This window comes from Carassius auratus, chromosome 35 (assembly GCF_003368295.1).
Source record: "Carassius auratus strain Wakin chromosome 35, ASM336829v1, whole genome shotgun sequence".
Classification (NCBI taxonomy): domain Eukaryota; kingdom Metazoa; phylum Chordata; class Actinopteri; order Cypriniformes; family Cyprinidae; genus Carassius; species Carassius auratus.
Genome location: NC_039277.1, coordinates 15,595,728 through 15,622,075, shown reverse-complemented (window position 1 = coordinate 15,622,075; position 26,348 = coordinate 15,595,728). Strand labels below are relative to the sequence as shown.

At 35.7% G+C, this 26,348-nt stretch overlaps 1 protein-coding gene across 2 annotated transcripts in view; it reads left to right on the top strand.

Annotated features, from left to right (window-relative positions):
- LOC113054590 (single-stranded DNA-binding protein 2) overlaps window positions 1–26,348 on the top strand; it is a 60,144-nt gene that overhangs the window by 6,824 nt on the left and 26,972 nt on the right. For both annotated transcript variants that reach the window (XM_026220238.1, XM_026220240.1), the window contains exons 2-4: window positions 11,537–11,609; window positions 13,323–13,384; window positions 13,469–13,553. In XM_026220238.1, the coding sequence (XP_026076023.1) occupies window positions 11,537–11,609; window positions 13,323–13,384; window positions 13,469–13,553 (220 nt within the window). The remainder of the gene's footprint in view (window positions 1–11,536; window positions 11,610–13,322; window positions 13,385–13,468; window positions 13,554–26,348) is intronic.

Genomic DNA, 26,348 nt, shown 5'->3' with positions numbered 1-26,348 from the left:
AATTTTTTTCTTTTTTTTTTTTTTTTGCACAGGTTCAGCCTGAGAGTCCTTTGCACCTAGCAATGTGAACAACTACATATTGATTTTATTTATATATTATATAATTTTGTGTAATATTATATAAAGACTTTATATTACATAATATTATATGTTTTCAGTGAAGCTTAAAGGGTTAGTTCACCCAATAATCAAAATTATGTCATTAATAACTCACCCTCATGTCGTTTCAAACCCGTAAGACCTCCGTTCATCTTCAGAACACAGTTTAAGATATTTTAGATTTAGTCCGAGAGCTCTCAGTCCCTCTATTGAAACTGTGTGTACGGTCTACTGTCCCATGTCCAGAAAGGTAATAAAATCATCATCAGAGTATTCCATTTGACATCAGAGGGTCAGTTAGAATTTTTTGAAGCATCGAAAATACATTTTGGTCCAAAAATAGCAAAAACTACGACTTTATTCAGCATTGTCTTCTCTTCCAGCTTGTAGTGAGATTTCAAAACACATGCCATTTAGTGATATCCGGTTCACGAACGAATCATTCGATGTAACCAGATCTTTTTGAACCAGTTCACCAAATGGAACTGAATCGTTTTAAACGGTTCTCGTCTCCAATAAGCATTAATCCACAAATGACTTAAGCTGTTAACTTATTTAATGTGGCTGACACTCCCTCTGAGTTCAAACAAACCAATATCCAAGAGTAATTCATGTACTCAAACAGTACTCTGACTGAACTGCAGTGAAGAGAGAACTGAAGATGAACACAGAGCCGAGCCAGATAATGAACAAAACATTGACTCGTTCTCAAGTCAAGAACTGGTTGCATCGGTTTTTGGATCACCAGTTGTTCTTTCGGACCGTTCGATTCAATAAACCGGTTGAAGAAAATGGTTCACCGGTTCTTTTGCGCCCAATGTAATGGCGTCATTGGCGATGATTGCCCTTGATCCAAGCCTTCGGTTTGCACAGAATCAATTCAGAATCAATCACCAAAAGAATCAGTTCGATTCAGACGCCCTGTGTGTCGGTCTGCTTCACGCTGAATCACACATGCGCAGTATCATCAGCTCCTCGGTTCTCGAATCGGACGCGTCTGACCGAAACGGTTCTTGACTCGAGAACGAGTCAATCGTTTGTTCATTATCTGGCTCGGCTCGGTGTATGAAAGGTCATTTTTCTGCTGTAGTACAAGACTTTTGCTTATCATCAAATGTCATGGCATTGTCAGTCTTTCTTCCCGGATAAAGATCAAAGCGTATCTCATGTGGTCAAGTTTCGACCACCTTCTACACTATGTGAAACAGGATGCTTAAAACTTCTGCTCTTCCTCTCTTATTTTAATTTTAACAAACAAAATCATTAGGATGTTTCCTTTTATCCCATCAAGAAGAATTATTGTTTTGAGTTATTGTTTTCTCAAACAGGCATGATTGAGGAAAACCGCCTTTTGTTTTTTGATGGTTTTCCTAGCCCTTTCATTGTAGGAAAAGATCAATGGTTTTAAGTCATTTTGTCTGCATTGTCCATCAGTTCAACTTCCTGTTATGTTTATGAATTGTAACTTTCAGAATAAGCCAGATGGCAAGGCCTGAGTATGTTGTGCTTAATCAAAAGTGAAGTGTCAGGAATGTCTGCTCATGACACATGATGGGCTGTAGTGGTCATGGGACGCCACATAGTACACCGTCTATAGGCACAGTGATATTTTGCCTAATTTTTTTATGTAATGTTTTCTGTGATGCGCAACTGAATTTTCAGCATCATCACTCCGGTCTTCAGTGTTTCTTCAGAATTCATTTTAATATGCTTATTTGCTCAAGAAACATTTCTTATTATTATCTATGTTAAAAACAGTTGTGCTGCATAATATTTTGTAGAAAAAAAAAAGTAAAAAAAAAAAAATATTGAAAGATTTTTTGGAGTAGAAATTTCAAACGCATTTGTTTGAAATAGAAATCTTTACTAACATTATTAATGTTTTTTCTTATTATCAATTTAGTGCATTCTTGCCAAATAATTTCTTTATTATAAAAAATCATACTTTTGAAGTGTTTATAAATATATATTTATATGGTAGAATAATAACTAATATTTTAAAAAATTTTTGTAATTATTTTTTTATATTGTTATAAATTATAATTAAAATAAATTATGTAAAATTCAGCCTAATTTGTTGTATCAGTCTTGATGTGAACGATCTTTCACTCTGTTTATTAGTGCTCCACCTTATGAATGGATCTGTTATAGTTTTTAATTCAGTGCGTGCAAAAGTGCATACGTTAGGAACTTTAGCGAGCGGTTTGACTAGACATACAAGCATCCCTCCTGGTTGCTTGATGTCAATTAATAATGAAGCACCACTTGAATTTAAAGAATCCCACTCTGAAGCAGCAGACACATGTTCTCGCTTTCAAAAGCATTCTGTTGGATGAGGTTGTGGGAGACACTTCCCTGAATCCGGCCTCGGGGGACACGTTGATGAAACTGTTTGTTTTTGCCTGTATGTCAGCGGTGTCCTCAGAACGTTCTGTCTCTTCTTCTCTGCTCCTTTCTGCTGAGACGAAAGGCCCTCCAAGAGCCACGTCAGTGGGTTTTCAGGATGGCCCCTTGCCCTGCTCCCTCGGGGAGACTGGCAGAGTCTGGCTGCAGAAGATAATGGCAAACTGGCATAAGCTTTTCCTTCTCTGCGCAGGTGTGACTCAGCCGAATTCTTCCAGACATCTCGTGCTTCCTAAACGCAGTGCTGCTAAGGTCCCTGAACTCCCAACACAGTCTCACAACTTCTTTTGGCGCTGGTGTGTTTAACTTGTTTAATATTTTACCAGTATTGCCAAGCAACGTCAGTTTATTTCCTTATTTCTGTCTCTAGGGCTATTATCTGTGTTCATGACGAAGCTTGATAGGCAGTAAACCGGGTTGCCAGATTGATCTGGTTTGCTCGGCTGAATCTGTCCGAGACAGCAAACTTGTGTACTACATAAGAGGTCCAAGTTTTTTGAATGAATCTTTTAAGTGAATGGATCAGTCTTGTTAACTTCCATGCATTGAATGTTGTTTGATGTGTTTGATGTTATGTATGGGAGTGCTTTGCATATTATCTGATTGCATATTTTAAATAAGCATTTCATACTAAATGAGTATGATTTGGAGCGGCACTGAATGAGTCATCTTGTTTGTGAATGAACTAAATGAATGAAACATCTTGTTTGTCTCACTCTTTTTGAAGTCTCGTAGTAGATTTGTAGACACATTTTACTAAAGGATGAAATTTTTTTTCTGGAATCAGTAGAGTATATGATTCAAAATGTTTAAAATGTCACTTGTTGACACGTGGTATTTATGGAACAAGAAAGTGTTATTTTAGTATCACTGATATACTATTATAGTTTTTGTAAATATTTAGAATTAGATTTTAATTGTTATAATTTATTTTGATTTGAGTAATAAATGGGTTTATATTGTTTTAGTTTTAGTTAAAGGTAACACGCTTGTCTCGATATGAATACTTTTTCGCTTTGGAAAAATCCCCCCTTAGGTGACTCTTATAGGGGGGATTTTTTTTTTTTTTTTTGAGGGAGAATTGTGTGTTGACTTCTATTTATATTGTTAGGAAGATGCAAAATATCTGCAAGCAGACCTTCAAATGGTGTTCATGTTGTAATTTTTATTGCTCAATAGCTTACACAAGCAAACTTATTTTCAATCTTTTAATTGAATTCATTTAAAAAAAGAAATTATCAGTCAGTAATAAAATAAGAACAAATAAACAAATTACAAGGTATAGTACAAATTAATACAACAGAATAAATGTACAAATGAAAAGTACAGAAATACTTGAAATTGAATAAATTAACCAAATATAAAAACACTGGAGAGTCTTCACTCTTTATAGTTAAAGTTACAAAAGTTATTCAGTCAAGAGCAGTGAGTGATTTTTGTGTTTTGTTTTTGTTTAACACAAACAACATCATGTAAATTAGGCTGCTGTCACTTTAAGACAGAACACACAGAGCTACTATGATGTTACCTATGTGTTTACTTTCTCAACTGTTTGCATTCACTTAAGACATAACCGAATGTTTTATGGTGGATACTCGCTAAGATCTGCATTTTGACATCATTATGTATGCATTTGACCGTTTAAGCACAACAGTAACAGTGAAAAATAACTCAATTCTGTACTTGCAAGTTGTCAGGGGGCAACTCTGTGCGTGTTTCGGGTGTGAGTGCACAGTTCTCTTGAAAAGGGAAGATGCAGTAGCGCTGAATCACTCAGTGCCGTTTGTGAAATTAAAGTTTCACGAAGTTTTCAAAATGCTGATTTGATCTGATAATCTGTGTGGATTAATACACTCATTCAACCTATAAACTTTAATGAATACCAACAATACAAACGCAGATTTAATAAACATTCTAGAATTGATAAAATAATGCGCAAGTCCCATAATCCTACATTGAAACTCCTAAGGACACACTTTTGATTTGTACTTTTTGTGAAGAAGATATGAGTGGTTGTTTCCATGCAAAAGTAGTCGTCATGCCAGGGTGTTCTGGATGGGTGCCACGACATTGTTAAGACGTTCTGTTACTTTGAATTTGCCAAATGTAAAAAATAGCTGTGGTGCAGTATCACCAATATTCACCAAATGGTGTGGTTTAAGCATCATTGTATGGACAAATGGTTAGTTTCAATCTATTGGTTGAGCACTGAGGTGTTGGGCATTTCAAACAGGGCAGTGTGGAAGTGCCACAGTGTTTAGACTCTTTGGGGAAATCCACCTATGAATGCTTTACTTTAAGTTGTCTCGGTCACCAACAAAAATCACCAACAGCACCTGTAAAGAAGGATTCCTCATGAGAATTGTACATGATGTGTTTGTGGAAGATTGTCACACACATGCCTTCATCCTCGAGTGACCTGATGGAGAAAGTCGGCCGTCTTTGTTTGGCTGCTGATCGTCTCGGAGCAGAAAGGTCACCAATGTTTTCCTCGTTTCTCTCATTACTCCATTCACCCAAACACTCCTTTCATCTCCTGTCCTAATCTGGACCGCCTCACTGTTATGAAACATTAATAGTCCTCTACACCCCCTACCACCACCTCCTGTCAGTGTTTCATCTCAAGGGGGAAGAGAAATACAGATGAAAGCACAGGTTTACTCAAACACTGACAGAAAAACAGCCGTTTGCACAGATGCAGTGGATGCTCCACTGATGGAATGACCTATAGAAATCACATTTCTCTCTGTTTGTTGTGTTTGTCTTGAGTTGCATCAGGAAGCATCTAAGCATTGCTCATCAATATGCTATGTTGAATTTTTTGCACACTTCCCAACTTTGGGAACACACCACAATACCTTTTTCCTCACACTCTGATGCTAATGTTCACACTTAATTCTTTTCAAGAATCTTTCAGTAACCATAAAGTGAACAGATTTTAAAACCCTTTTCACTTGAGTTTTCATATGCCCACTATTTTTGACTTATTCAATATAATAATAATAATAATTATTATTATTATTATGATTACATAAAAATAATAGCCTTGTAACTAACAATACTGTTGTAGTATAAAATAAATAATAAAATAAAATGATTAGTACTTTTTTTAGACAGTGCTTTAAAAACATTTTTTGTACATTTTAACATCTTCAGATGTTAAACCCTCAATATTTTATTATGGTGGTTTTTATATTTCATGTAGCCCTAAATAGATTTTATTTTATTATTTTTCAAAAAATATTTTCTATAAATATTTTGAATTTATATAATAATAATAATAATGATTATTATTTTTTATCATTTTTTATGTGCTGCATAATTTTATAATGGGGGGCTAAATCAATAATTAAAATAATTTTAATTATGATCAACTTGCCAAAGTTTAATTCCTTAACTTATTAGGTTTGTTAAAAAAAATTAAAATAAAAAAAATTGTGCTATATATATATATATATATATATATATATATATATATATATATATATATATATATATATATATATATATATATACTAATGTCCATGCATAATGTGTATAAGTAATGGATACAATTTCTCAAGGTTTGGTTTTGTAGCACGTATTTGGAGTCACCATGTTTTTTCACTGTTCACTGTTTTTGTAATGTATTGAGAAGTCAGAAAGTGTATGCGGTGCAAGTGTGTGCCAAAAACCATGTGTGGAGAACAATGTATTCATATTTATATGTATATATCTGTATACAGTATATATATGAAAACATATGTGGCTCATCCAATCATATTTCTAATATTAAGAGGAATATAGAGAAACAGGCATGTCTATTTGATGATTAACATTCTGTGAGCTTCTCTGTTCAGTATCTTGCAGGGGGACATTGAGTTTTCTGTTGAGTTCATTCTGCAGCCCTGCTAGGGGGTATTTTCACTGCGCTTCTCCCCCCGTCATTCCCATCACCATGACATTAACAAAGTTTCTAGACCTCTGGAGTATTAATTGCCCCCCACTTTTCCTCCCACCCAGCTCCTTTCATCTTCACTGCTGTTTGCGTCAGTATCCGTAGTTTTTATCCTCACCACATAGTCCTGCTCGTGCTCCTTTGTTCCTCTGATATTCCTTCTCCCTTCATTCATTTCTCTACCTCTGATTGACCACATTTCACATGCTCTTAAATAGGTGCAGCTAAGTGGAAGCATATCTCTTGGTGTAAGCTCTGTCCTGTTTGGTGGCATATTACGGACAGCTACTCTGTGTACGAGGCTCTGGTAATGACAGAAAAGGCAAAATGCTTATGAAACTCAATTGCATTTGTACTAGAGATGCGTGATCATGACTTTTCATGGCCGATTCTGATACAGATTTTTTTACAAACAAATTGGCCTATTCCAATACAGATTTCTGATTTTTCTTTTTTTTTTTTTTTCTTTAAGCATCAAACAAGAAAGAAGGAAAGTGTGCATGAACAAGATATTTATTTGGTATTTAATAGGCCAAACTTGCTTTTGGCTATTGAAAACAATAACTAGGGATGCACCGGTTGACCGGCCATAAATCGGAACCGGCCAAATTTTGCTTAAAATATGCGATCGGCAATCAGCTGGTTTTTGGTCTTTTTTCCAGAAGTGCACTCGCGTGCACAGACTACATTGTAATCATTCACTGTCATCTGTGTGCAGGACACGGGCAGCCGTTCAGCACTGGAAATGCCGAGCTACATGTCTGAGACACAGATAGCAGGAAGCGATCAGCCGTTGGTGTACTGCAGCACAAATAAGAGCCTTTCCTGTGCACTGAAGCTGCGCGAGCATATACTGTACCTGTCCGTGCCCTGTGAAGGGATGTTCAGCTCAACCTCTCGAGTGTTGGATGAGAAACGAAACGGACTAAACTGTATGGTGACCCATACTCGGAATTGTTGCTCTGCGTTTAACCCATCCAAAGTGCACACACACACAGCAGTGAACACACACACAAACCGTGAACACACACCCGGAGCAGTGGGCAGCCATTTATGCTGCGGCGCCTGGGGAGCAGTTGGGGGTTCAGTGCCTTGCTCAAGGGCACCTCAGTCGTGGTATTGAGGGTGGAGAGAGAGCGCTGTACATTCACTCTCCCCACCTACAATTCCTGCCAGCCCGAGACTCGAACTCACAACCCTTCGATTGCACAACCCTTGAAGTCCAACATGCTAACCGTTAGGCCACAACTTCCCCATGTGTGTTGAATGTGTGTTGATTGTGGTGGTTGGATTGTAGAACTATGCAGTTGTTGCCTTTAATTTCACATGGTTACAGTTAATCTTTTCATTTAAGGCCAGTTCTCTGTAGTTTCAACCCAATTAAAAAACGAAAGCTAAAAGCTGATGTCTGTACCATCTATGTTTGTATTAAATGAAGGCTTCTTACTGTGCAGATACTGCCGTTAATTACAGATACATTTTTAAAAGATTAATTTAATCTTTATTCATGATCCTAATATTATAATAATATATTATATATATTATTATAACATTTTATATATATTTTTAAACTTACTGTTCTACATTAGGCCTCAAATATTGTGATATTTGTTTTTGAACATTGACAAGTTTTAATGTTAGTTTGTAGATTTAAGACTGCAAATCTAAAGTAATTTGAAGCTATTCTGCTATATTTGCATTATTTTTTCTAATATCTGAATAGACTAGACCAGCCCAGAATGCTTTTAGAGCATCTAATGTGTATTAACTTGAACTAGTAACCCATTATGGATGCTTCAACCATGAATTACATCTCAAATCTTGCCATGCTGTGCTATGAAATCTATGAAAGGTCCCATAGATTTACATTGAAGGAGGGGCCCAAGTCACATCGTTGGATCATAGAGACTTTGAATGAGCTCATTTGACTTGGACCTGTCAATAACCACCCTAGCAACCTCATAGCAACCAAACAGACTTTAGCAACCACCTGGCCTGCTTTAGCTGTTTATTAATATTAATTCTCAACCAGTGCTAAATACAGATGTCACTCTGAGGTTTAGGATGTGTGGGAATATTTGGTATTGAGGCACAGAGCTGCGGTGTCCTCAAATGAACCGGTCTTAATGAACCGAGTCAAGTGATCAAATCTGAAAATGCAGAAAGATGAATGAATGTGGATGCCTCGCTTCTCTGTTACCATGTTCATCATTCAAAGGAAATGGTAGTTTTTGGCCTATGTGTCACGCTGTCTGGTCTCTGTTTCCCTGGGTGTCCACTAATGGTCTCACTTCCCCTTAGGCACCTCACCATAGACACTACAATTCCCACAAAGCCTTGACCCTTCATCACAGTAATTGCACTCCGGTTAATTGCACTAGGTGCCTTCACTTATTAGTCGTTAGCCACCCTAAATTTACCAGTCTTTTCCTGTTGTCTGCATGGAGTCCTTTCCTTCCATTTCCTTCCGTACCCAGTCTTCTAGTTCTTCCGAGTTCCTCGCATTCTGAGTTCCTGTTTCCGTTCCTGTTCCCTTCCTGATCCTGTTTGTTTGTTTGTTTGTTTATTTGGATGATATTCTGGTTTTGACCCCTGCTTGTTGGATTACGATTTGGATTACCCTCAATAAACCATACTGCAATTGGATCTCTCTTTCCCTGTTTTTCACTGGGTCCCGATCGTCACAATATGCTGACAGGCACAAGTGATGCCTCTGATGTTTCATTTTGTTTGATCGATCGTTCGGCATCAGGAAAGTTGATCTGCATCTAAAGATTGTCTTTCTGTGGTGCTCACCGTTCGGGTGCAATCTCTTGCCTGACCTTTTCAACACCGGTTTCTTCATTTTTTATACATTCTTCAGGGGTAAAACTTGCCATTTGTTGATTTTGGAAACTTTGATTCATACTTCAGTCTGTTTGGTCCAAATTATTTCCCTCCTCACATTTTTTTTTTTTTTTTGGATGACACTGTGAAGAGCAAAAATCACACTGAATATTTGTCAGTTCTAATTTTGGCCACTATCGTATATGGTAATGGACACTGTTGGGAACGTTACTTTAAAAAAGTAATTAGTTATAGTTACTCACTACTTGTTCCAAAAAGTAAGTAGTTAGTAACTGAATTACTCTATAATAAAAGTGACTCGTTACCAGGGTAAGTAACTATTTGCGTTACTGTAAAAAAAAAAAGTTGCTATATGTCAAAGAATTTTTTTTTTTTTTTTTTTTTTTCAGTTTTCACAAGTCAGTTGAAATGAGTAGAACAGACAGGTGTTCGTACATAACTTTCGATATTTATTGCACGTCAAAAGACAGCAAGAGTTTAATCCTGCACTTCAAGTATTATCTTTGTAAGAAAAGTATTTTGGGCCACTAGCTTTATAGATGTGTGCGTCACACATTACATGTACACATTACATGCACGTTCTTGCCTTTGACCACAATGAATTTGAAGTAGCGCTTATGTCTCCACCTTGAAAATGCCCACTTTTCATCGGATTGCTCCTGACTCGCCATTTCTGCTGCTGCTGCGAATCTCTGTTCAGCTGTTGCGTCGCGTGTGTGTGTGTTTGGCGCCGCTGGTGCTGGCGCGTGTGCCGGCATGTGTGTAAAAACACTTGCTCTGATTTGGCTACCATGAAACACATGCCTCTGCCTTAGCCAATCATAATCGCTTATCTTGTTTTAAACCCACACTCGCTGTGTGAGCCAGGGGTGCATTCGGATTGCATAGTTTATTAAATCAATGCATAGTAACGCACCGCATTTAACTTTCAGTAATGGTAACGGCGTTGTAACGACGGGAAAAGTAATTAGTTAGGTTACCCCGTTACTGAAAAATAACGTCGTTACCTAACGTTGTTCTTTTAAACGCCGTTATTCCAAACACTGGTAATGGATCATGGATTTTGTAATATCTGAATAGATGAGACTATCTTATGTGGATTAACTTGAGCTAGTCCCCCATTATCTGCGCTTCAGCCATGGATTATACCTTAAATCATGTAAAGCTGTTTATAACTTAAAAAAATTATGATTGGTCAATTTCAACCGGCCGCTTCAGTTTATTGAAATAAATTGTTAATAGATCAGATTTTATGGAAATTTTACATGTAACTCAGATTATTAAAATTGCATGCTTGATTTTACCTTTAAATCAAAAAATAATTTAGTATTTGCACTATATAAAATATTAGACATTTCTTTTCTTAATGTGTTTCTCACTTTTTTGTGGCTAACTTTTAATTAATAATTTATATAACAACAACAATGATAATAGTACTAATAACCATTTTAAATAATAATAATAATTATTATCACCACGCATTTTATTTATAATGTGCTTAATAAGAAAATTACAGAAATCAGTATAAGAAAAATTAAGTTTCTTAATTGCAGATTATTTCTAATTATTATTATTATTTTTATTATTATTATTATTATGTTAGCAATTAAATAATTATTTTATGTTGAATCATTAATTTGGGGTTTGTGAAAACTGAGTTTAATTGTTAATTAAAATTATTAATTATTTTATTCACAGACCTAATAACATATATAATATTTGTATTTATAAACATATTATTCTACATTAGATTTCAGATATTGTTATACTTGCTTTTGAACAGTGACAAGGTTTAATCAGTAAATGTAAGACTTGACGTCCAAAATATGTAGCCTTTAAAACTCTTCAGGTACATTAGCATTATTTTCCTGTATCTGAATAGAAAAGAGCATAGTGATATATATATATTATATATTAGTGCTGATCGGTTTGAACAAAAATGTATATCACAGTTTTTTCACTGCAGACGGAGTATGTGTGAAACAGGCGTTATAACGTAACACCAGAGGACTGCTGTGTTTACCCTCACCATACCTCGCAGTCGCTGCTTAGAAGTGCAACATTGTAAAGGGTCCGTCTGAAACAGTGTCGCGCAGCCGCGGCACAACATAACTTTCGTTCCGACCGTTGAGTAATTAAATACATCGCTTTTCGGTATGAACTGATATACCGCCCAGCACTTATATATATATATATACACCTTATATATTAATGAGACTGTGTTCGTGTGTTTTTCTGTCTGTTTCTCAGGCTAGCACTCTACGTGTACGAGTACTTGTTACATGTTGGAGCCCAGAAGTCGGCACAGACCTTCCTGTCAGAGGTGAGCCAGTCAGGGTTTTATTTAAGCTCTCGCTTATCGATGTGCCATCCAGGCACACGGCCACGTAAGCATCGGCCCGCCCCCCTGGGGCTCCAGCTAATTTAATTACACGCAGATGATATGCTGAGCAAGCAGGACACATTAGATGTTTGGTGTCCACTTAATGGGATTGGAGGAGAGTCAGTGCATCGCTGGAAAAACGAACTAACTAAATTGTTTCAGCAGAAATGCTGGATTGGTGCTGGCTTGTTTATTATCACCTCATTCCACTTTCTATGAAGAAAAGCACATCTTTGCTTTGTTATATCAGCTGCTCTTGATCCTGTGTTTTATTTGCCATGTAGTGCTTTTAAGGAAGATCACAATCATTTATGCCTGAATGAGCTCCTTTTAGTTTGACTGAGGCATTGTGGGATTGATCTATGTGAAGGAAACTATGACAGCACCGCTTCGATATTTATAGTCTCACCCTTATTTGCATATGAGTCATACACACTTAAGAGTACAAGCCATCTGAGAAAACACAATAATACACATTTAGTGCACCATTTCTGATTGTCATTCTAATTCTAAAGCTCTGCCAATCAGGACAAATGGCAAGCACTTTAAGTCGCCCGATTTATTCAGATTTGGTAGGTTAACTTGTCCACATGTCTCAGACTAGAATATTTTAAGTCAGCTACTACGGAAGAGAGAAGTGTGTTTAAAGCACAAAACAAAACAGCAGGTTTGGTCCAGTTTAAATATACTACAAATATTGTAAAACATACACTTAAACTAGTTAAGTGCTAGTGGTTGAATCTGATTGAAATTCATATATTTATTCAGAAAGGATGCATTGAATTGACTGAAAGTGACAGTAAATTTCAAATAAATACTGTTTCAAATTTTTTATTCATCAAAGAATCCTCAAAAAAGTATCAAAGCTTCCACAAACATATTAAGCAGCATAAATGTTGATTGATAATAATAAGAAATGTTTGTTTCTGAATGATCATGTCAGCTTTGCATCACGAAAAAATTACATATTTAAATGCATTAAAATAGAAGGAAGTTATTAATATTTTTACAAATATTTTACAATATTACTTTTTTTACTGTATTTTTGATTAAAAAAAATGCAGGTTTGATCAGCATAAGAGACTTCTGAACAGTATTTTGTGTAAAAAATCTAGAAATAAAAATCCCTTTTAAACCTGGAAATGAACTAAGTCTTGGGATTTTGAAAGATCTCAAACCAAGAAAAGTTATGACTTAAAAATAAGAATAAATAGTTAATATACTGGACTATATCTAGGTTACTAATCAATTAAAGGTTTTTTATTGTATTCATTAATTAATTTTTATTGATTTTTTTTTCTTTTTTATTATAGCTGATAATATAATTTGTATTAAATTTGACCTGAGATGGTATACCTTTGGACTCCGCTTTGTTGCTTAAATTAAACATATTTGACAAATCATACATACATACATATTTACTCAAAAATTACATTTGAAAACTGATGTGCATTATCAGTTAACAAAGATGTCTTTGTATTTTATAACTGATACAAGCAGGAATCTCATCCTCTGTAAAGTGGACTCGCCAAATATTGACCAGTTAATTAGCTTGGCTGACTAGAAAAAAACATGCTGGTGGGCATTTAATGAAAAGAAAGTAGTCTTACTGTGAAACAAGTCTTACAATGTATTTCTCACCTTTCTCTCCAGATAAGATGGGAGAAGAACATAACATTAGGAGAACCTCCAGGATTCTTACATTCATGGTGGTGGTAAGATCCGCATTGTTAAATGTTTCTCATGTGCTGATGTGTTGTTCATGCCAACTGCTTCATGCATCCCTGTGTGGTTTGCAGTGTATTCTGGGATTTATATTGTGCGGCACCTGAAAGGAGAGAAACCTGTGAGCATTCCAGCGAAGCAAAGGCATTCCACGACTATGTAAGTTACTCTCAAAGTGCATGGATGGATGAATGGTGTAGCGTACAGATGCGTGAATGCAATGCTAGTAAGTTTGAATGTTAGACAGAAAGATACATGGATAGATGATGGATGGGTAGACAAAAGAAAGATGAATGGATGGATGGATAGTTGGAATTCTAGAAGAATGAATGAATGATGGATGGCTGGATAGTTGAATAGAGCATGAGAAAGACAGAACACTAGAAAGTTCGAATGATGATGAATCGATAAAATGCTACAAAGATAGTTGGATGAATGATAGATGCGTAGATATATCGATAGAATTAACCATAAGCCGATTGAAAATTTATTAAAATATGTGACGATTCAAATTGGTTGAGATGCTAAAAATAAATCGTGATTCAATTAGGGGTAGGAGCTTATATGAAAGGGGAACTTACTGTCTTTAGAATAGTTTATGTAGTATTTTTTCTTTTCATCGTGCCTCTGTATAATGCATATTAAAGTTCATAAGTGCAGTGCTGCTTTGTTTACAGCAGATATCAAGGAAACACTTTAAGCGCCGCCTGCTGGCAGAGAGTGAATCTGCGTTTCGTTCAGCTCGTCCGCTGTTTCTGTTTAATGCAGATATTTTTATGTATAGTTTCACAAAACTGTAGTCAAATCATTCTGTTTTTGCTTCAGATTTCTAAATTATACAATCTAATTTAGATTAAAATCTGCCCATGATGCATATATGCAGCATCTTTGTCTGGATCATGATCAAAAGGCAGTGGTTGCCTCTAATTGAAATTGAAAGAGCACAGACAAAGCCTTATTTAGTTTATATGAAGAGATTTATTTTATTTGTGTTATTTATTTGATTTGGGGCTTGTTTGTTTTATATTTACATTATATTCAAATGTTGTCATTTAGCAAACACTTTTATCCAAAGCGACTTACAAATGAGGACAATAGAAGCAATCAAAACCAACAAAAGAGCAATAATATGCAAGTGCTATATGACTATATTATTATAGTGTTATATTTCAATTAGGGCTGCACAATGTGTCGTTTAAGCATCGATATCACGATGTACGAATCCACGATAGTCACATCGCAGGATGTGCGATGTAGGCTGTCGTAGTTGATCGTGAGACGCGTGCACGCGAGAGAGAGAGGAGGCGAGAGAGCGCAAGAGAGCGCGAGGGAGAGAGAGAGTGTGCGAGAGAGAGAGAGAGTGAGCGAGCCCCGGCCGCATGCTCACTGTCTTCAAACAACACGAGCGTCTTGCTCTCTCTCTCCCTCGCGCATATTAATCAATTGACACGATGGTGTCGATGTTTAAATAATTTAAAAATTCGTTACGTATTTCTGAAGGAGGGACTTCATAGAACAAGGAAGTCATCAGCCCGTTTTTATGACAGTGAAAACAGCGGAATAGAGATAAGTGAAGTGTGTGAAAAATACTTTTTTTACACGCGAAACATGAACACATGTTATATTGCACACTAAACACAATCAAAGCTTCAAAAAAACGCGAAAAATGTGACCTTTAAATCTCATTTTGTTAAAAAAATAATTAATCAAATCAAAGTGAATCGTGAAATCAAAATCGTGAATTGAATCAAATCGTGACTTGAGTGAATTGTTACATCCCTACTAGAAAGATAGAACACTAGAAAGATGGATTGATGTATAGATGATGGAAAGCTATGAAGATGGATGGACAGATGGATGGAATGTTCGAAAGATGGAAGGATAGATGGATAAAACGTTAGAAAGATAGAACACTAGAAGATGGATGCTAGAAAGATAGATGAACCTTGACAAAGCGGATGTTTATCAGTTCATTTAATGAGTATGTCCCATGTGGCTACAGTGCATCAGCGCAGTGATGTTGTGGCTTCATTCTTTGCAGTGCTGTGCTCTGAGTAAGATCAAAAGCTGCTAGGACTTACAGGAAGGAAGCGTGATTCTATTTCCTGTGTTCCCCGGGCTGCTGGTCACCTTAACTCTCATAAAACAAGAGCGCAGACAAGCTCAGGTTTACCTCGTTTCAACTTGCCGGATGATGTAAATGTTCAATTATAGATCCGACTACGTTCACCCAAATGCGCTGTCTGCTGTTGTGTGCACCTCAAAAGCGCAGTTTAGAAGACGAGCGAAGAGCGCAGCAATGCCGATGATCACTGGTTTGGCCCCAAACTCATTTCTCTTTTCAGCACCAATTAGCTGAATTTCCTCTGAGAGCGTCTGGAGTGTAGGCACAACAGGAGTAATTACAGAGAGCTCTAGATTCTTAAACGAGAACATCTCTGTCCAATACATCGCCTGCTTTCTGTGACTAATTGCCAATGTACAGTCAACAGCAAATGCACTTTACAGCTATTATGCACCATATCACATGACTGTGGTTTTAAAAACTCCAAATTGATGAAGTTTGCTTTATAAATTAGCATTTCTGTTTCTTATTTTTAATGGTTCATCATTGATACACAATTTTTTTTGTCAAAGTGAAATGACTTCGTATGGTTACAAATCCATTGTCTGGCTCTATACTCTGTTATGATACTTAATGGACTTTTTTACAATCCACATACACTACCTTTGAAAAGTTTTGACTCCATTGTAAAAAGAAAAAAAAATATATATATATATATAAACATTAATATTGTGAAATATTATTTATATATAAAAACAGTAATATTGTGAAATATTATTGTAATTTAAAATAACCTTTCTATTTGAATATATTTTAAAATGTAATTTATTCCTGGGATTCAAAGCTGAATTTTTAACATTAGTACTTTAGTGTCACATGATCATTCAGAAATCATTCTGATATGCTTATTTGCTGCTCATTTATTATGCTGATCTATTTATTATTATTACCAATGTTTAAAATATTTAAGAATTTATGGAAACTGTTGTTCCTTTTTCAATGAATAGAAAGTTAAAAAAAACAGCATTTATTTAAAATAGAAATAATTTGTAACATTATAAATGTCTTTACTGTCACTTTTGATCAATTTAATGCATCCTTGCTGAATAAAAGTATTAATATATTTCAAAAAAATATTATTACTGCCCCCGAACTTTGGAACAGTAGTGTAATTCTCAGTCCTCAAAAGAAAAAAACAATTCCTGATTAAATATTGTATTTCACTCAAAAATATATAATTATGGAAAAAAATGACGTTTCACGTCGACTTACAGATGTTGCTTACAAACGGTTTGTTTTTCTGGCAATCTAATAAAGTTGCACGGGGGAGTTGTTTGCATCCTGATTTGGAGGATATCAGGCTCAGGCAGACATGCAGTGCCATCCTACGTGCCAGAGTCCGTGCGGTGGCTTTTGTGCCAAGAATAAAAGCCACGGCAAGAGGGAATAAAGCCCTCCTCTCTTCCCTCTCACCTCCCCTCATCCTCCCTCAGGGAGTGAGAACACGTCTAAAGGGAGCTCCTAGAGGTCACTTTCCAAGACAAGGTCAAAATGTCACCTCTCTCCATAAGTGTGATGGGATGGTTCTCCCTCCGGCTGTTGTGTTTTCAGTGGCATACTAGCAAACTACTATTTGGGAAGCGTGTACTGTGTGCTGCCTACTGATCCTTTGCATTTATTCATTTGACAAACGCTTTTATCTGAAGTGACTTGGCATTCAAGGAACACATTTGCATTTTATCAGTACTTGCTTTCTCTGGGAATTGAACCCATGATCTTGAGGTTGCCAGCGCCATGCTGTATAAACTACAGCAAAGTTTTGTAATAGATTACCAAGCAGATTGCTGTCCATATAGTTCAGAAATAAATATTTATTTTTTTACATTTTGTATATATTATTTTACATTTTTATGTTTTTTTAATTATTTTTTAAGCAATTTTGCATAAAATAATTCTACATTTTGACATAATTTAGGGACCATCATCATTTTTTATTGAAACTTTCACACACACACACACACATATATATATATATATATTATGTAACGTATGTATGTGTGTGTACTGTATATATATATATATATATATATATATATATATATATATACACATACACATACACATACATATACATAAAATATACATATATGTAATCATTTAGTTTGAAACGCGACCATGTATATTTTATAAACTATTTTGTCATTCCAAATCAATATGATCAATATGATTTTCATAGGCGTATATATATATATATATATATATATATATATATGTTCATTCGTAGTTGTTTTTTTTTTTGTTGTTAAAATTTATAACTTCATAATTACACAGAAAAACTAGTCTGAGTAGTATGGTGTTATGGCATTTTGAAAATGGAATGTTTTGTTTTCTCACACTGTAACTTCAGTTTTTTGCCCTCGGATGTCTCCCTCCAATGCTGCGGTCCTTGACCCGGCCTGATCCTGCCTTGCATCAGTCCATTTTTGGCATAATGACTTCTCTGTCGGTGGTCACGTTAATGGAGTTAGTATAAAACCATACACAGACATGGCAGCCTAGTCTGTTCTCCCTCATTACACCGTGTCACTGTGTTCGTTTGGGCTGTCGGGGAGTTCTAATGCACTCCAAGGGCCCTGCGAGTGGTGTTGAATGCCATGCTAATTGATCCTTGGGCAGATAAGGATTTAATGCGATCTGCTCAAGACTAATGTCCTATAAGGATGCTGGCGCTGGTTTCCTTTCAGCGATAAGAGCCAAGTGTGTGGTTGTCATATCTAGAAACAGGCTCTGGGATGCTCCTGATACTGTTGATGCTTGTGGAAGTGCGTCACAAGAGCTAGCAGAAGATATGTCATATGCCAAGGCCAACCCAGAGAGCAAATGAGCCCGGCGTCCACAGTTTTTTTCATTATTAGCACATTAATATAACCTATATTCATGCTGGTGTCCATTCTCATGGTTACCTCATGAAAACAAAGTCGATTGGGATATGTAACATGAACTTGCTAATGCTCAAAATGGAAACGGTTTTTACTTCCAACCCCAACAAAATGTGATCTTTGGAAACCTAATTTGCTTTTCCATTGATTAACCACAATCATATAAACGATAGGGGAGCTCATTTCTTAAGCGACGGTGGATCATCTCAAGTGTTTATGACATGACGGCCACTAAAAGCTTTCTAGTGGCATTGCTTAACATCGTGTCGCTGCTGTTGCAGCAGTACAGATAACTGACCGAAGAGTATTTGTAAATGTATAAAAATATCTGGAGTTACATATTCGTACCGTGTTATTTGTGTGATTTCCCCCCACATTCTGTGACAATAGTATTACATGTGCACATGCACTATGAGCAGCACAACATTTATAAATTCTGACTGATCACTGTTTTTACATTTTATTTTATTTAATGTATTTTTTTTATTTTATATATATTTTTATTTTATTTAAAATTAATTTATATATAATATATATTTATTTATATATAATTAATATTTTTTTATTTTATTTATAATTGCGCCCATGGGCAACCTAACATGATTTATCACAGAAAATAGTTTGCATTAAAAAAAAAGTAAATAAATAAAATTTATATTTATAAATTGAGTTCCTTTTTAAATGTTTAATTCATGAGTTGGAATTTGAATTTGATTTGAAATGGCCACAACACACAGAAAATTTGAATAGGAAGTAACTTACAATTACTTACTTACAATTAAGAAAAAAATTGGAAATCGCATTCTGTGAAATTATGGTTAAATAAATCCATAAATGTATTGAATATAAAGAATGTATCCATATTAAACACAAATGTTTAAAAAAATGTGTCTGTGTGTCTGTCTGTGTGTGTGTGTGTGTGTGTGTGTGTGTGTGTATATATATATATATATATATATATATATATATATATATATATATATATATATATATATATATATATATATATAGTTAAAATTGACACTTATTACATATGGAATTTCTTTTTAAATCCTACGTAAGTAGCCACTTACTTGCGTAGTATGGAAGAAAAACTGTGGAAGTCAGTGGCTACTGTCAACTGTTTGGCTACCAAAATTCCTCAAAAATATCATCTTTTGTGTTCAACAGAAGAAAGAACACCTTGAGGTTAAGGAAATGATGACTGATCATGATGACATTTTTTGGGGGGTTAACTATCCCTTTTTAAATTCAAATTCAGTTTTCAAGTTTGCATCTTGTTTGCTACCTCAGTTTAAATTAAATAAAAATTCAAGAACTGTATTTAAAATAATCTATAAAAGTATAAATACATTTCATCCAAATGTTTAGTTTCTGCAAGTAATCATTTTTCATCCCTTTAACCGAATGGGATGTAATATCCATCCATATATTTCCTTTTCCCAGACACTGTATGTGGTTTATACTACCAGCGCCAAAAGGTTGTTAGATCCGTGGCCTAACAGTTCAGGACACATTGAGCTGTGGTGCTCATGAGGGAAATCCTCTTTTTGGTTTCCTATTATTTTCTGTCCTCATTCTTCTGTTCTGTAGATAAAAAGTGCCCACAAGTGTCAGGAGTGTGCAAGCCATGGGGATTTGATGCTTGTCATACATTTAAGCAGACTGTGTCTGGATTTGGACGAATAGAGTGTGTGTTAAACCTCCTACAATCTGCTTTTGAAGTATGTAAATCATATATGGTTTGGATCGGCACAATCACTCAGTTTGAGTTTAGATTCTGGGAGGTTTCTTCTCGTCTTAAACAGCTGGCTGCTCAAACCGCAGAGAGACAGCAAGCTTTCAAAAACCCCACAATAAAGTCAATTTCTGCACAGATCAAAGTCGACGTGCTGCCTCTTTGCCCCAAGCATCCTCATTTGGGATTTTTCTCCATGGATTAAAGTCTGGCAGGAAGATCGTCCTCCACTGTTTTCACGGCTGCCTTCTTTGGGAAAGGGACAGACGAGACTTTGGGATAAGCTTTTTCTCGTTTTCTCTTTCCACACCTCCAGTCTGGAGCTTTGTGATGGAGGCTGTGCGTCGTCGTTGTTTACCCAGCATTCGGCCTGCCATCTCTGGGTTCAGCTGTTTGCACGGCCCTGTTCTCTGGTGCAGCACAAAGCTCTGTGCTAGCCAGCACTCAGCTTCCTAATAAGCAGGAGAATTGAAGATTGAATTGCTCCCGGTTTCCTGTCGGGCTCATGTTGCCGTGATTTTAACTGGATTAAGATGCAAAAAAAGGCTTGTTCTGAGCCATGCGTTTCGGACACATTTGCTTTGAGTGCACGGCCACCCTTGTAATACAATTTCCAAATGGCCTCACTTTCTTTTGATTGTTGTTTAAATGCGTTCTGCTTTACAAATGTTCTTCCTCTCTTGGCATTATGCATCAGATGCGTTTGTCACACACGATCTCAGATATGCATTTCGACTTTATGTCTGAACGCACACTCTGAAATGCAGCATATGCTCAGCTTTATGAAAAAGGGTGACTGCTAAATGGCTTAAATGTTGCTAAAACTATGCCACAAAAGCTTGTATATAAAAATTAATGGATACTTTGGTGAAAATATAAAATATAATACATTTTATTAATATATTGATGTTATGTATACAAATTACTTTTAAAAAATGAGTGTGTAAATCAGTCATTTTAGTATTATTTATCTATAGTACTATTTAGTAATTATTTATTTATAGTATATACAGTATGGTGAATTAGTTTTGAATTAAAATATTTTGTATGCTTGTATTTTAGTTTTCATTTGGAGTGTTTACATTTTCATTTCAATTTTAGTTTTAGTAATTTTATGTTTTTGACATTTTTATGAGTTAATATTTATTTTTATTTTATATTTAGTAATTTTCGTATTTCAATGTAAACTTATTTTGGCATATCTAATCTTATTTTTTTAAATCTAATATTTAATTTAATTTGACCAATTAATATTATTATTATTATTTATTTTATTTTTGTTTAGTTAACGATAACAACACTACTTTATGTTTATATTAGATTACATTGTGGTATCCAGATTCGTATTTAGAATGGTGACAACCCTACTTGTATTTGATATATTTTGAATTAAAGGTTTTTTTTGGAGTTTAAGGTTGTTGCTGTAAAGTTTTGTGGGCTGAAATGGTTGTGAAACATTTGCTGAAGTGCTGTTCGAGTCGTGTCGGTTGGCGGTACGAGGCAGCGAGTCAGTATTTGAGCTTCAGCTGCCTCTGCCTGAGTAAATGATGAATGAGCATCGAGTCGGCAGGCTGAGGAAGAGGAGGCAGGCGGCCACTAGCTGCCTGACAAGCTCCTTCATAATGCAGGATAGGGATGCCGAATGGGATTTGGGAGATGCAGGTGGTGTTTTCTTCGCTCTCAATTTTTTTTTTTTTTTTTTTTTTTATTTCAGTGGTGAAGAAGATTTATTTTTAATGTTTCTCCCCCAGAAATGGAGAATTAAGGCAAAATATATAAAATAAAATCCCCACTTCACTGAGTCTTCTTCGGCTACACCTCCTGATGTGAGCTGAAGTGGAATAGAGAGATGAGATTCTGATATTTGGGAGTTCATAGTTTTGCATATGCTTTGAATAAATTTGCATCCAATAATATCATTGGTTCATCTAAGACTCACTTTCCATAATTGAATACCTTCAATATGATACAGTCCTTAAAACCAAAAGGCAGTTTTAAGAGTTATTTAGTACTTGTTAGACATGTTTGCTCATACTTAGGGTAAGAGATATGAATAAACCCTGAAAACACCATTTACTCTTAAAATCCTTTTTTTTTTTAAAAGCATATCAAGTATTCATTCAACACTTAAGGTCTTGAATTTGTATGTTAGAAATGACTTTTGTACCCTTCGGCTATCTGGGATTCAATGACGGTGCATCAATGACGGTGCATCTGACTTGCTATTTAAGGCATCTTTTGTGCGTCGCCCCAAAACATCTCCAGGATGCCCTGCTGAATTAATTAGGCATCCAATTAGTGAGATTCTGCATATTAATCAAAGCAGGATATGACACTGAACAGATTTCCATTGATGAGTGTTATGATTGTGATATTAATGTTCATAATGACATCAGAACGTCATGGCACTCTGTGCGCAGTGAGTCGCAGGAGTCGTAGCATGACGCACAGGCACAAAAAAGCCTTAAAACAATCCACAACTGCTGCCTTAATGACATGCATTTACTAAGTCTGCGTCACTGATGCTTATTTTAGTCAAATGATTAATTCAGGTGTTTATTGTTGTAATTTGTGCTTGTTGTGCTGGTTTGTATGCATGGTCTAAAATTAGCTGTTTGCTACTTCTGCCAATAGCAGTAGCAGGTCAAGAGAGAAAACACCAGTAATAAATAATTTTTAGATATCTTGACACTTCCGGAAAATGTTACATTTTTGCGTCCCGGTAGGCCTATTTGTTGTTAAAAATCTGGCATTGCAGTACATTAGATCGTGACCGTGCATGCGTGCAGACGAGGACGGAGCGAGCGCGGGTTTGCCTAGATGGATTTGGAGGTTATTGCTCACGTCTCATTCACCACAAATCCAAATGTTCCCATACTCACAATGTATTTGAATGTTAAACTGTTATTTATAATTTAAACTATTAGGCTTGTACTTTACACGCATTCGCATGTAGACGGAAAAGATCATCCTCTTCTCATGAGCAAAACACCCTTGGCATAACAGCAGATTGGATTGGTACTAAGGTCTATTTAAACTGACCAGTGTAACCTTTTATGTTTGGTTGACATCAGATATATTTAAGTCAGATATAATTATCTGCTGAAATTACTACATTTCTATTGCTTTCCATGTGGAAGAACTTTGTGTGGTTTGCATTTTAATGTACTTTTAAGGTTTAAATCACATTAAAAGCTTAATTTGTACATTATGAATGAATGACGACACATTCATATAAGGTCGCCGCTCACATGTGTTCTGTGCATGAGCCACACGCAGCTCAATATTAAATCGGTTGACTGACCTTCAATAGCTTTAATTGATTGCATCTCTTATCGACAATTAATCGATCATCAAATAATCGTTGACATCCCTACTTGAAACTATATTTTGCATTGATTGATTGATTAATTGATTGATTGATTGATTTATTCTAAAAATATTTTCTATTTTTGTATTATTTATGTATTGTATACATTTTTATTTAACATTTATTTTATTATAAATTAGATTCTTATTTTTATGTATTATTTGTGTTTAGTTTTTATTTTTTTCCTTATCTTTAAATTAAATTTTATGTTTTGTTTCTGTATTTATGTATAGAATTATTTTTATTTTTATTTTTTAAGTTATATCTTTATTTTTTTTTGTATATATATTGTTTTTAAAGTAATATTAGCATTTTTAATGGAAATGTATAGTATTTATTTATTGTATTTTTTTGTTTTTTAATAGTGTGCATTTGTCAAGTTTCAGGTCTGACTTGTCATTCTCTCCTCAGCATGATAGGGATGCACATCATCCACCGTAATGCAGAAAATTTGCTGACAAATCATTTTTACGCACCTTTATATGACGATCCAACTGTGTGTGCCTGTGTTTGTTACACACAATACTATGTGTCTGTTGTCGGATTTGTGCATGTTTGGGTATGTTCATATTTTTATGCACTCTCTTGTGTAAATGTCACCTTTGGCTGGGTCTGGCCTTTCTCTGTCTCTCTTTCTCCACCGTGCCAGGTTTATTACAAAGTCTGTCGGATACACCTCGGATCAGCAGAGCCTCATGGGAGGGATTGGGAGGGACATGGATGTAATGATTGTGTATTTCTGAGGCTGTACCCTCTTCGATAAATCGGTCTGTCTGAATCTCAGGCCAGTGACACAGCGATTTCTTTCTTCCCTTTTTCCTCGCAAGCATCCTCTGAGAGTAAAACGTGTCTGGTTATTTGAAAGGTATTCAATCAGTCATTCTGAAACTACTGCGGAAGCCTGTTTCCAGCACGGAATAAAAATAAATGAATAAAAAAGTAATTGAAACTTTTTATCATGCAATTTGAGTTTCAATCTCACAATTCAGACTTGCTTTAACAATTCAGGGGAAAAAAACTAATAATTGCCAAATATAAACTCACAATTCTGAGAAAAAAATATTTTGTAATTCTGAGAAAAAAAAGTGTAAATAGTGAGATATAAACCTTTAATTGCTAGAAAACAGTCAGAATTATGAGATAAAAAGTTACAATTACTTTTTTTTATTATTATTATTTAGTCCATGGCGGAAATGAAAAAACAGAATTGCAAGATTTAGATTTGGAATTGAAAAAAGACATCTTGCGACCTGTGGTGGAAACAAGCTTTTATAAGAAACATCCCTTTATTGACCTTTTTTTTTTTTTGTACACGTACTGTAAATTAAAGTGCAACCAATAATATAATAAATCAGACATATTCATTATTCAGTATTTTTTTGACATTGCATTGTAGGTGGTTGCAATATTCGTTTGGTGGTTTATAGTGCATTTCTTTGCGGTTTCTAGGGTGTACTGTGTGGTTTCTAGAGAGTTATGAGTAATAGTAATTGCAATGCATCTCTGCTGAACTCGTAAGGAAATTTGGCATTAATTGCAGTATCGCTGTGGTTAGCTGAAGTTGGCGTTTCTGGCCGTCGCAGCGCTGCTGTGTTCACTGGTAAAGATGGGCTGTTGGCAGGTGTTGTAGTTTGTGTTCACATTAGAAACAGTCTTTTTCCCAGCTGCACCCATTTACTTCTAATCTACAATCTAGGTAATCTAGCATTCTGTCACAGATACAATTCCAGTCAATACTCCATTCCTGCAGCATGCACCCTGAAAATGAGCAGTTCTGTCTAGACTTCTGTACTTTTTCAGTAACACAATTGCAACTCTGTTTTTCCCGCTACAGAAAATAAACTCTTACAATCATTTCATTTTACTTTTAGTATGCTGTTTAATGGTTTGGTCAGACCTCATTTAGAAAAATGAGAATGTACCATGGCAAGAAAAAACATAAATGAGATCTCCTTCATATAATGCATTAATTGTTTCTCCGTGACAGAAATGAGATGTAAATGAAGAGCAAATGGAGACCTTTTCCTAAGCTTCCTAGTTATTATTGGCTGAGATTTTCTATAATCAGAGAACTCAATATAAACTCTAATATTTCTAATTATTCTAAGATTAATAATTGAATTTATTCAGCCTGTGTTAATTTTATAGCTGTAAATTGGTACTGTATGTAAGCAATTGCCTAATTTGTGTTTACCTTTATTACTCCTCAAAATTCTGTTGAATAAAAGTAACATAATAAATCTGTAAAATCTCCTAAGCTATGAAAAAGCAGTCTCTGAGCAATAAAGCTTTCTACTGGGTTCTGCTTTACTCACACTCAAATGTATAAACTGAGAAGGAGGAGGTATATCTAAGAGTTAATGGTTTTTACGGGAGCAGTTTTACAGGCCGCCAGCGGTAAGGCAGTCCAGTAGCCTTGAGCGGCATCCAGACCTCTGATGAACTGATAAAACACTGGAGAGCGCATTCACACTGGCGCCGGAGATGACACATCCCTGCCATGCAGACGTGGCCAGACCCACAAGCCACAACAGCACCATGAGCTCATAATGCAGAGAACGGGACGGGCCCATTTGCTGAGATGAACTGGAGAAAAGTGTGGGAGAACCAGGTTTACGGGGCATCTGTGAGACTGAATACCTCGCTTCTTGAGCCCTGAAGTCAGGTCAGATTCTGAACTGTTAAAATGAAGAGCACAACATTTTCAGTTGAGCCCAATCCGTCCCCACCCAAAGGAACCACCCTGCTGTCACCCCTCATGGCCTCTGTTGTAGTCGGTGCCAGAGGTCACCACCCTTCAGTCACACCCTAAAGTATCACTCTTATCTCAGATGTTTGTCCT